The 13,064-nt window shown below is 39.6% G+C and overlaps 1 protein-coding gene across 3 annotated transcripts in view; it reads right to left on the bottom strand.

Moving 5' to 3' along the window:
* Nucleotides 1–13,064, bottom strand: part of Ten-m (teneurin transmembrane protein Ten-m) — a 113,556-nt gene that overhangs the window by 11,417 nt on the left and 89,075 nt on the right. For all 3 annotated transcript variants that reach the window (XM_088043982.1, XM_088043983.1, XM_088043984.1), the window contains exons 4-5: nt 771–947; nt 21–302 (exon numbers count right to left, since the gene is read on the bottom strand). In XM_088043982.1, coding sequence (XP_087900108.1) covers nt 21–302; nt 771–947 — 459 coding nt within the window. The remainder of the gene's footprint in view (nt 1–20; nt 303–770; nt 948–13,064) is intronic.

Genomic DNA, 13,064 nt, shown 5'->3' with positions numbered 1-13,064 from the left:
TGGGTAAATATGCGGCTTACCTGAGATGTATGTGAGTGCAGCTGTCAAAACGACCAACAACATGATGCACACAATAGCCGTACATTTCCACGTGCATTTTGAAGCTATACCTTTTCTAAAATGAAATCGGCTAGCTTGGGGGAAATGACTCGAATTGGGGCGGCGTAGATTATTTCGGACGGGTAGGACAGGTACCTGGGCACCATATGGGATGCCGCATCTGTCCGAATTCTTCATGTCTTTTGACGGGCTGCTGCACGACGAATTGGACTTGTAGTCGATCGTCGAGTTCTTGGGGTGATCTGCATACAAAAATAATTTCGTTGCTTGATTACCGTGATTGTCAGAAAAGTGCAAAGTCCGTAATTACCCACTAGCACGCTATAATTTCGAGGCGAATTCCCGCAAAGGCGGTTTCGAGTCTAACAGAGCTCCGAGTTATTCTGTTTATGTATTCAGGAATGTTTACTTTTATTCACAAGTGGAGTAGTAAGACACGAAATGTTTATTATTGCCCAATAAGTTTATTTACGCGGTAATGTTACAACGACATTTTTCGATTCGTCAACGGCCCCGAGCGACTTCGCAACAGTAAACAATTTAGATCAACAAATTAGGGCTGATTGAGGCTACAATCGTCAAAACCGATAATTCTATTTGCACTGATAACTCCTGGGAACAATATTATTAGACTCCGCAAGAACGGCACTACATCACTCAACACGTCAATTTTTAACTACTTTAAAGAACAATAAAACTGAAGAACTCACTTAGCGTTCCCGATGGTATGTACACATTTCCGGAAGGCGTCCGCACGAGACAAGAGGGTTCGAAATCTTGAGTGGGATCGGCTGGTGGAGCCGTGGCTAGGCGCCCATTTAACCGATTCATGGTGGGGTTCCGAGGTGGAACATCTGGTGGACGTGGAGCGCCGTCCAGCAGACAACCTGAAAGAAAATTAGTAGCCGTGATTATTTTTTTGCTCGTGCACACGATGACGGCTGTTGCAAGACTACCACCGCCCGGGCTCAGGTCAAAACTGATCTTTTAAGGGGATTAAGATAACAATACATTGTACTCGACTACAATATCCTACAAGGTGAAGGGGACCCATAGGGCCACTTTAAACATTTCAAGCCATTAGTGACGGGCTGACGTTATTGTAAACTTCTTGAAATTTGACTCGGTTCGGTAGATACCGGAGAAAAAGGTCTGTTTCGCCAGTGCCGTTCAGTCTTGACTGAGTGGAGCTTATTTAAATTTCGAATATCGATGCGACGTTTCCGTGTTTTAAAATTTATAGATAGACATCTGTATTATTGCAAGAGATAGTGTGGGTTTCCTGTCTTGACAACCTCATTACCATGTAAAAGAAAAGCGTATTTTCTATGAAGAAACTTTTATAATGCTAACAGCGGGTATTTTGCATTTTTATCTACTTTACGTGAGTTCGCGTTCAATAAATATTTCATCGTTTAAACATTCTCAATAAATATGAAATATGTTTTCGCCACATTTAAATTGCGATAAGAAAATGTAAGAGCCCCACATGAGAAAACAAGCGACTTTATCGATTTTCTAAAGAACATGTTATGCAATTTCCATCCTTCAACTTCGTAGGTCATTTCCAATTAAAGTTTCATATCTAAGTAAAGAACTCTGTAAACTCGAAATGTGGAACTTTTCAACAATTCCCTTTCTTTTTTGCCACTCCAACTGGTCTTGCCAAGTTCCTGATTTGAGGAGCAATAATGAGAGACCGAATTTCAATTAAAATCTCTCCCATTCATCCCGACAAACTTTCTTAAGGTACTCTATTAAAATATTCCTCGTCGTTTCTTCAAGAATTCTATTGTTGTTTTAATTAGAGACTTGCATAGGGGATGGAAATCCGAACTAATGAAATTACTATTTCCAACGAGTAGCTCGCTGGAGTTTTTAAAGTTTCTAGTGCGTTCGTCGTCGGCAAACATATCCAGCCCTCCCATTAAACCTATTTTCAACAAACTTCAGTACTTGAACAACACGGAACAACTAAAAAACCAACTACTCAATTTTAATTAGCCGAGTGAAGGAAATTGAGAACGGGGATTTCACCGATTAATACCAAGATGTCTATCTATATTTTAATTCAGTTTATTAACACGCGTTATACAACATGGAGAACTTTCATTATGAAATAATACGTATCAATTACATCTCACGTTTGTGCGTGCTGAAATTTATTACAGGTTGGACGTATTAATAATAATAATTACAACATTTACACTCTAATTGACGTGCAACCGAATTATCTCCTCATCGATCGGTTTTACTTAAAAAACAAGATTACATGAAACTTTTAAACGAGTTTCACGGAAACCAAAAATCAAGGAGCCGGTTCAGTGTGATCTTGTGATAAAAACAGGAAAGGCGATGTAAGAGGATCCATGGGTTTATTTTACATTTGGAAATAAATCCAAACTACGTAACATCCTATTGTAGTGCCAGGTAGTGCAGAGAAACTTAATATCCTCAGTATTCATCATCACGACCAGGATCTGCAAGATTGTGATGGGCACCTCTTTCACTCATTTTATAGTTGAAAGGATCCACAGAAAAAATTTAAATAGCATTCCATTCGTGTTGCAATTAACTCCGAAAAAAACGAAATAATTTAACGGTGATACTCTCGACCCCAGTTGATAACTTTGTTATGTCAAAATAAACAGGTAGATATATCAAATAGCTTCGTGGTTTAGTGAGAATAAAAATAACGAAAAAATTTCTACGTGTTGGATGAACAAAGGACCTCGTTTACGACAGCCATAAACTGTCATTGTTTCACTAAGTAAGTTTAGTGGACATTTTATTGGCATATTACCGTGTGATGGAAAATGGTAATAAAATTAACCACCGTTCAACATACCATCTGTCTTGTTCTTGTTAGTTGTTCCTACAACATAATGTTTTTTTAATGTGGCAGCAATTGCTTGTCCACGAGCGTGCACGGTGAAGATTGGAACGTCTCATTAGTTTTTATAATTTCAATGGGGTGTGACCAAAGAGTATCAAATTTCATTTGGAAGCCTTCCAAGACGTGAAGTTATGATCCTTTGTGGATGGAAATAATATACATGTCACGAGGATAAAAATAAAAGAGATTCGTATCTGCATTCAGTCCAAGCATGAGAAATAATACATGAATGCAATATCTAGATATTCAGATCTAGGTCGTGGTTTATTCGCGACTTACAACACACCCCGTAGAATCCTTCAAACAAAATAGATGTTAATTCTAAGCCCTCCAGCTTCTTACTGAGGAAAATCTGGATTGTTTCTTCCGCCTTCCGCTTCAGTCGTTTCCATTAGTATTTTATTTTCATGTTCTTTCCGTGGACATTCAATTGCTTCAAGCACATAACATCACTTTAGTGCATCCCCTCGTAGACTGACCCTCTACTAGATCCGAAGAATCCTCGAGTGCTCAGTTGTGGATGTCATTTTTGTGTGGGTTTAGCGTCATCTTTTTTTTCCGTCAGAAGGAAATTTACGAGAAAGGAAATAACATTAAGGAACACGCCGTTACGTACCTCTCAGGTTAATATTTCTTTGTGTACAGAACTTGCGGTTATATAAATTACAAGAACAAAAGCTCGGTCGGTTTAAATAACCGTTGCCTCCGAATCCTTAGTTGAAAGGAGACGGCGCATATTCCGGTGAACGGTCTGAAATCTGTTGAGGTCTCTACGTGGTTAAATATTTGATGTCCGCGTCTTGGCGTGCAACATCACTCGAACAGCTGTACGAGTTAACAATTTGTAGGACTTGGAATTAAGGCGTTGTCAGAGGATGGTCCATTAATTTTTCAAGAGCGCGGTGGCGTGTCTTGCACCGCTAAATTTCACTTTGTTTCTTTATTAATTTCGTGATTGTTCCGAAGCCAGCTGACTCGTAATTATGTTTAAATTCAAAGAGCTTTGTTTTCAGGTGTTCTAGGAACACACAGCGTTGAACAATGCGACATTTTTCGTCATGAAACGGTGACAACTCGATTGATGAATCATTATGTCGTGGTGTTAAAGATTTATATCAGTAAATAACACAAACGACGTGTCAAGAATAAGTAATAACTCTGTTTTGCATTCTTCAAGAAATCAAAGTGTGAACAGAGGAAGTGCGTTTCGCCACAACAAAGCCGTACAAATTCCCAACCTACCGCCAACAGGATGTGTAATTAAAGTACTCCGGCAAAAATACAGAAACTTTTCAAATATTCATGAGGAATCTGGGGGCGCGGGGACCGTTATTTATTTCTCCAGACTTGCGACGATTACCTGAGACAGTCTCATTCACATTTCCGAGGGTGGTAGCTACAGAAACGGACCCGTATCAGGTTTCGAAGATCCAGGTCGTTGCATTTGATGTGACATCGTACATTTCCATAATAAAGATCGTGTCGCGTGCCCCAGACCAGTTGCCCTTTGTGATAGTAATGTTAGCCCCCTGCGACTGCGTATATACCATAGATTTGCGTGTGTCCCACTCAGACGTCCACGTTTCCGCAATATTTCTAGACCGATCACCGCCTTATCAGTTTTCTTATCGGAGCTTCGCCGTCTCTATCTGCCGCTTTCCGGCCATCCGAGACGCCATGTTGACTATCACCCTCTCACGCGATGCCCTACGCACCCAAAGCTGCATTCCTTTTGAGTTTGTAAACAAAATTTGCCACAAGGATTTTCAAGAACGGCCATTTCTTTCTAATATTAGCAAATTGAACAATACGTTTCAAGTCGTCGCAATCTTGCGGCCTTGACTGTAATTTTTATTGCAGAATTATTCTAGTGTTTAACAAGGGTGCAAAACTACCCCAATAGTGACGGGTAACGAATAAAAATTATAATTTTACGAAGTGTGGTATTTGCATAATGTCGCAATGCCGCAAGCAACTATTCCTGCAAAATTGCAATAACTTGAACAATTTCCCTTGTAATTGTCGTTGTGTGCTGGGTGGTTGACAATTATTCCGCTTAAACAACGAACATGCATGGGAATTATCCCACTTATAAATTTAATTTGAATACAGGTAAAACCATAAACAAGGGCTTATTGCTCTCGGTATTTCGTAGACGGCTTTATCCAGACATTTTCCCCCGTCCAGTTCTCGGTTTTTGCCACCGCAACTCCACACGCTAATGCACAAACGCTGCTCGGTGATCTCATCAACCATTCCGCAAATATCTCGGTTGTCCCTACGGCATCAGTGTTCGTCCTTGGTTAACTCAAGGCGTCGCGACGCTCGTGACGTGAAAACAATCTAAAAGCGACATCCTTTGGTCTGCGTTGTCTCTTGGTCTCTATTCTATCATATCATATTGTTCGTAATTCCTCTCCTTTGTGCGGCGCGTCTACCTCGCAGAAATCAGCAAAAGCAGCATTCCACTGGAGCTTTTTAATTCCGGAATTCGATCCGATTATTGTCTTGGCATCACATGTGCGCGCTTTCTTTTCATGGCCCAAAAAACGCATAATATGAGCGATAAAGCATATTGGAAAAGGGGAAGTCCCGCGACCCTAAATTATAGTTCTGGGGGTGTCACTTTATAGGTTTCCCGATTTACGTCAACGCAAGATGACGGCGGGCAATGATGGGGCTGAGTTCGCGATATACGCGACTTCCTGCAACCGCAGTCCTGAAAGGGCTCACTCCCCCACAAACACTCCCCTAACGCACCAGGTCGATTCCCAAGGGATCCCGTCAGATAACACTTAATGGTATCTTTGCACTCAAGATTTGCACTGTTTAAAATTTTTACTGGGGGCGCTCAGCTTTATTTCACTTTCATCCTGGGATAAGGCGTGACAATTTTCAAGGGGCTTAAGCTAATAGATGAATATATTCATAGAATATCGATGAAACTAGATAAAAAGGATCCTTTTTAAATTTTATTGGGTCGAAGGGATTATGACAGAGCAAAAAACCCAATTTTACTGTTCTTCCTTCGGTGGGAAAGTCATAAATAAAAACGAATGTCCTCGGGACGTGGCGACCTTTCATTCAAAATTCGTTTCGAGTCCTCTTTTAAAATGTAGTTTACTATGTGAATTTTTTAAAATCATCGCCAGTCCACCACTCGGTGCTGTTCAGAATCCCATTTAAAATGTAAGCAATGCATACATACATCGGAGCTTCCTGTATCTCCATTCATGGCGAGGTCGACGAGCTGTTTATCTTTTAATTAGGCACACAAATTCTTCACTAGTAGATATATTTCGGCTCTTCCCCTCGGTTCGAAATGAGCGGAACTAATTACACGAACGGAGAAGCTTGAATCTTCCGATAAGAATCTTAGTTTCTAAACAGTTGGAATAAAAATGTGTCGCTTGATATTTTTTGATTTTATTTTCGCTCATCCGTCTATCTGACACAAAGCAATGTTTTGAAGAAGTCACTTCGAATTTGCGCGTTTTTGCGCGGCTTTTCCGTTTTTCAGTCTATTGTTATTTTCGCTAATATCCTTCGCGTTCTATCTCGTCTAAAAACCGAGTACATATACGGAAGCCCTCCAGGCTGTTTTTAATAATCGTGTCGGCGCCGCAGCTGCGCCCTTAGAGCTCGACAACCCGCTGCTTCTAATATACCGAGTATCTAATCGATTAAACAACCGAACCGATCATTATGTCCGCGAGTCCATCACGTTTTATCAAAACCCACGGGTGGTCCTGGTCCACGTATCAATTATGGCGGAGCACAATAAACCCACGTGGTAGTCTTCACCATCCGTCTCCTGCCTCCCATAATTTATGGAGTCGCTAAATGAAAACGTGTGACTACACATAATACATAACTGGGGCATGATGAGCATGTGTCGCGAACGAAATTAAGGCCCCATCCATATATAAAATAGGAATGACGAGGGCGTAGTCGATGACGCGAGATTGGAAACTGATCAAGATGAATGAAGTTCACAATGAGCTCGAACCCAACTTAGGGGCTGTGAATAATGAAACGCCGCCGTCAAAACACGAACTCACGAACCCGCTGCACTTTGTTATTACACGAAAGACACCCTGGAAAAGCTAACTGCACCACTTGCTGCACGGGGTTTTTACGTTTCCGTGTTTATTTTCAGCTTAACTAGATCCGGAGCTCTGGGCTACGGACAAATTGTAATAACATCCAATTAGAGGGAATTGAATTAGTATTTGTAATTTTATACGGGGAAGGGGAGAAAGCTGTTATTATAAACTAATATGTGCCACCCACCACGATGTTATCACAGTGCTTCCGCCGCACGAGCAACTATTACCTTGTAAGACTTGAATTAATGATTGTTTTGATGGACTACCACTAAAAATGAAGCTGGTAAAATTGATTTCCGCTCTGGTTTCCCTCCCTCTATGTCCAATGCACCCATTTATCCCAGTGAAAAACCACAGGAGTGCATTTGACATTTACGACTGTAAAGTTTTTGTGATTTTCCATTCCGCGACACCGTCTACCTAGCTCATAGCTTTCGGAAATAAATTGCTCGTTTGTTTCGATTTGGCCTAATCGAATTTGGCGAACGCGCCCCATCGCATCGAATGATTGAAATAACGGTCCGTTGATTGGACGACCTAACAAATAATCGCGTCCGGTTCTCATTACCTCCAATTCCATCAAACTCACCGATCAATCAGGCAAAGTCACTGGCACAAGTTGCGTGTGATGGGAAAGACAAACATTGCAACCATGGGCACGATACCAGATTGGATAACAATGTTGTGCATCCACTCAACGAGCGATTCGGCAAACACTGCATTTGCCAGGCTGTTTGCAGAGAGCTCCATGTATCATGCATGTTTGGGTAGAAAGTCATTGTCATTTCGATGCCATACGATGGATTTGCATGCACCCTCCCGCATAACCCTCAAATGCAGGTTTATAAAAATTCTAGCATGAGCGCTATAGCCCTTATTCTTATATCTCTATTGCCAATAAAGGCCTGGAGGGATGAATCGCTAATGCTGGCTATATCGAATGGAATTAACACCATTCTTGTTGATTAGATGCGTGTATTGGTATTTGGGGAGATAACACAAATGCTGGTGTAATTGCTATAACATAATACCAATTTACCATATATTAACTAGCACGGCATGATCCAAATTGGCGACAATCATAAACTCGATCTAACTACTAGAAAGCACAGAATTAAAAACTATATGACTCATGCTTTTAATACCGACATCAAACCGAGTTTATTTACATTTTTACGGTGGTTGACATTCATAAAATTTTTATATCCTCAACAATTTGATGAATGAATATTTACCTGTATCTTGCTCGCTTTTGTGTGATTATAGTTCCCTTTTTATTCAAACAACGTTTTTGTTCTATTTTACGACAACAGAGCACGAAATATTCCGATTTTATTAACAAACCCTGCATTATTATTTGGAATAGAAACAAAAATACGAAATTTTCGTACATTTTTAAAACGCATTTACGGTTATTCTTAGTTTGTTGATGTACCAAAATAGGTAAAGTCTAAATAAAAATTTCATTTCAAGGCAAAAGCTTGAAACTTCAGTGGGTGTATTGATTGAATAAGTACAAGTCTAAATTTAGACTTTGTTTTATTGATAGTACAGAATTTTTTTTAAGAAATTTTCCACAAAGAACTAAAATTAATAATTCATATTGTTCCCATTCAGTAAGCTTCTTTGGGTTTTCCATCATGTGCAGAATGCACATTACCACCCTGATTTTCAACATATTCATCAAGATAAGCAAAATAAATTCCATTCCAACCACTGCATTCAAAATACATTTGGTTACCAATATTCCCAACCACAAATACCTCTGGAAAGATTTGTAAGGTCTGACAGTTTAATAAACTCTTTTCAAAAGTTCTAGATTGTATCTGGTAAATTGCAGATAAAAAGCAAGATGCTATCTGGGTAATAACCTCGTCATGTCGTATAATTACCTTCATACATGACTAAGCAGTACGAATTATTGATTATTCCTTTCTGAGTCGAGTAAATGAAGCGAAAAGATTTAGTTAAAATGCCTCAATTTTTAAATTTTAAATAATTCAAGAATCATGAAAAATTCACGACGCTCTAACTTTACCGCGAGATTTATCAGATATAAAAATCGTGTCAATTTTTAATGTAGAACAATTCAAAGTTAATTCTGGACGGGTCGATTCTTTCTTGCAACGATAGTCTTAATTAAAGTCTTGAACGAAAGTGAAAAGTTCTAAAATATCATAAACTATTGATTACCCCGTAAATACTTAAAAATGTTCAACGGAAACGGGTTATTTCCGACTAAACCGGTAATGCTGTTGAATTAAAAATATTTTTGAAGGGAGGTCCTGGTACGAAACTGAGAGGTGCACAAATGAGTGCCACGTGATTTCCTCAAAATTACGAGAATAAATTCCGGTGAGGAAACAAAGAAATTAATTAATTAAAGAAGGACGTGACTCCAATCCTGCGAGTCTCAATAAATAAGTCGTAAGCAGATGGAAGCGACGAGACAAAGGATGAAAATTTTAACAAATCTTGAGGTGAAAAGAAAAATATTGAAATCCTGTCATTGATGTCAGTGCGTAAGACACCTTGAAATTTAATTATGCAAGAGATTAAGGGAAGGAAAAGCCAATTTAGGCCTCGTCTTTCGCCCGAATGCATTTACTTCACCTTCATTACTGAAAGGGTGTCGTGAATAATAAAGTATGCATCATATCGGTGACGTTAAAGCTTGGCAAGATTTCGCCTATCTATCGTCGTTATCTTTTTTGTTTAGCTTGAAGAGTTCGGAGGTGTAGATTCCTGGCGGAGATACTCCTTTCTTTGGCTTAACTTGTAATTGTTCTTGGTGCAGGGGAGTTTTTTGCGAGTATCGATCCTGGAGCGGTCTTTGATCTTTAATTAGGTCGCTGATCTTTATGGAAAAAATTCTGATTTGGATTTACAGGAGCAATTTGAATTATGTCGAGCGGTTGAGAAGAACCGTCATGTATTTTGGTGGAATTCCTCTGGGCGACATTCCACATCTACATTAATGCTATTTGTTCGAGGAAACTTCTTTATCAGGACATGTAGATTCAAATATCGAACATGCCTCGAGAATTTATTTGGGAAGATATCCACTCCATGAGAACTAACCGACGACATTTTTTATATACCAGATAACATGAAAATTCACATAAAAAACTTTTTAAATAAATATTTCAGGACCTACAGCTTTCATCACAATTTCGGAGGAATTTATCATACACCGGATTTATATTTCAAGAGCGTTCTTTGAAAAATACTGAAAAACTTTAAATAAATTCAGACACAAGTAGCCCCTTTCCAATCAAGTCTCTGTCATATGTTTATCAGATGAACGCCGCATGGCTCATGGGTTCCCCATAAAATTAATGTCTTATCTATATTTTTTCAGGTTGGAGCTCCATTAAGCTATCGCCGCTTCTGCCGCAACATTCTCCTGACAATAGTTGTGTACAATTAGAACGTCAAACATAAGCGCAGATGTGCCTTTTCTTTGTGTTATTTATATCGTCTCTGAAACTTGTAAGAGTGTGTTATTAGCGCCCTCCAAGTCTCAAGATTATCAGTTCTAGCGAGGGCGCTTATCCCACCGTTGTAAAATGCATGCAACTGCTCTTGAGGGATGCAGGTCGAGCAATCAGTTCAGGAAGAGCCAATCTATATGCTACGGCAAGTCTGCAACGTCGTATAATAACTGGAAGGCGTCCGCCGTCGTGCTTCGCCTCTCAGGAGTGCAATCACGGTAGATTAGTTACCGGCACAGCAGAGGTGCCGGAAAGTGCGGGGTAATAAAGCGAAACAGATAATAATAGCGTCGAGATAATGGAAGAACCGGGCGATAATAAAACTCCTGCAGGCGACGGAGACCGTCGCTAGCTGGCGCTTCTGTCAGGTCACGATACGTCAAAAGTCCACAGGTGCCCTCCAGCACCCCCAAATCCACGACGTTGATAAATGCCAGGCATAAATCTGCAGAGTCAATGATCTAATCGAGGTGGACGTCGCGACGGCGGAAATGTTGCGGTTTACGGAATCGATAGCAAATTTTAGAAAGAGGGGGAGATCGATTGGGGGATGATATAATTTGTGACCGCAGGCGGAGGAATAGAATAAGACGTCTTGGAACAATGCACTTTTTTTGCGACATATTCTGTGCAATAAAATATGTATCGGTTAATGGGGTTAGTGGAGGTCGATATTGATTCAAGAGGACGTTCGTTTTTAGATCAATTTTCTTGCAGGACGAACGGTTTATGGCGAGGTGGGACGCTCCTAAAGATATTTTATTTCTGTTAAATTATGAGGAGGCAACTACCGTTAAGTATTAGTGATTTATAGATTTTTAATCTGTAATAAACTAGCCGCATAAATGTCTGTTTATAACACTGGAGTTATTAGTTTATTGAGCTTTTGAACTTTTCTCCAGCTTTGGAGAGTTGGAGTCCAGCATGTGGAGATTAATACTACATTCATTACTGTCAGTTTTTTTCTGTCGATCAATCGTTTACTATTCCGAAATAAAACAACATGAAATAGTGAAATGGGCGTAATCCACATTCTCTTTTTGCATACGAATCAAAAAATTAAAATGTTTGTAAAATACACTCGAACCGGTTGGAAATGTAACTTTTTTCTAGAAAAAACATTAATCACTTTTATTTTTTACGTTGCCAGTTTCAATATACCTACATTGGATCAATTTAATCTGTGTACATGCATAAACACCTGTAGAGGTAAACAAATGAAAATTAAATTGCAAATGTTTCAACCAATATTTTTTTTGCTTTGTGAACTCGAAATTCTGTCGATATCATGCACTTGCTACATTAATAATAATATTTTAGGAACTTTATTGGTGTAGCGTGATATCGTGTAACCTGATCTAAAGTACTGGCGCTATTATTCTATGTTAGTTTTTATCAACGCGAGTTAAATTTCGAAAAAATTCTTTCTGTTTCTGCCGGTTTTATCTTATGGAGTTGAATGATACTGAGCGAGTGGCACACTCCGAAATTACCATCGTACTGCTGGAGATTGACACCCAAGAATAAAATTAGTTTTAGGAAGGGTTGTTTTAATTTAGTTGTGGGAAAACGTGGTGCTTCTATTTTTTCAACCCGAGTTTTCCCCTCTTCGCATTATATTTTTCTGAGTATTTATCGAACAGTCGACTCCATAATATTAGATTATAAGGCTTTAGAAAACACATCGGTTCGGCTGGCAGATATAACTGCGGCGATAAGAATCGAATGAATAGCTTTGACGGGGCAGCTATCCGATTAAACTAAAAGGGAAGTGCAACTGACAAAGGCAGTGAGCTCACCCCATCTGCATTTGTAACTTTAACAAGGCTGATCCAAGCTTTATATAATCAGTTTTCGATTCCCTAATTATTGCGTTGGGGTTCTGATATTGGGGGGATGTGTTGCATGAAAATTTTGGAAATTAGCGCACGTTTATTTCGCGTGATTTTTTAGGAAATACCAATCTAATTTATGCCGCGAACTTATAACAAATTTCCAAGTAGTAGCTACGCAAATTGCGGTTGAAACTTTCTCTTCGTGCTCGAGAGAATGGGGAATTTTATCGCTTACCCTCTCGCCAAGCATAGCAAATTATCAAATGTTCCAAGTTTTGCCTAATTAACTTCGAAATGAGTCGGAGATTCTTGGTCTTTGGTGTATATAGGCCTCATTGACAGAGCTCGTGGAAATTTTATGATAAATTACAGCTGAGCAAATAGCAGGGCTGCTATCTTTAATTGCTTAATAAATTGCAAGCGGATGGTCTCTTTTTCGCCATAGAATTAATAACGCCTCAACGTGCTTGACGTCCTGTCTCTTGGAGTTTTTGCGGTTCTTAATTAAAACTGGGGTTGAATGCTGATCAAGTCCTCAAAGGTGGGTGTTTTACAATTCGTCTTTGAAGGACACTCGCTTTTTGTGTCGGGTGACGGCTATCAGCACAAGAATGCCGCTCCACGGCACATCTCGAGAGTTCATTACTGGGTTATCTGGTTGGTGCAGGCG

This window comes from Gnatocerus cornutus, chromosome 8 (assembly GCF_029298725.1).
Source record: "Gnatocerus cornutus isolate USDA-ARS CGAHR chromosome 8, icGnaCorn1.1, whole genome shotgun sequence".
NCBI classification, from domain to species: Eukaryota; Metazoa; Arthropoda; class Insecta; order Coleoptera; family Tenebrionidae; genus Gnatocerus; species Gnatocerus cornutus.
Note: the sequence above shows the minus strand (reverse complement) of the source record. Positions and strands in the feature narration are given on the sequence as shown.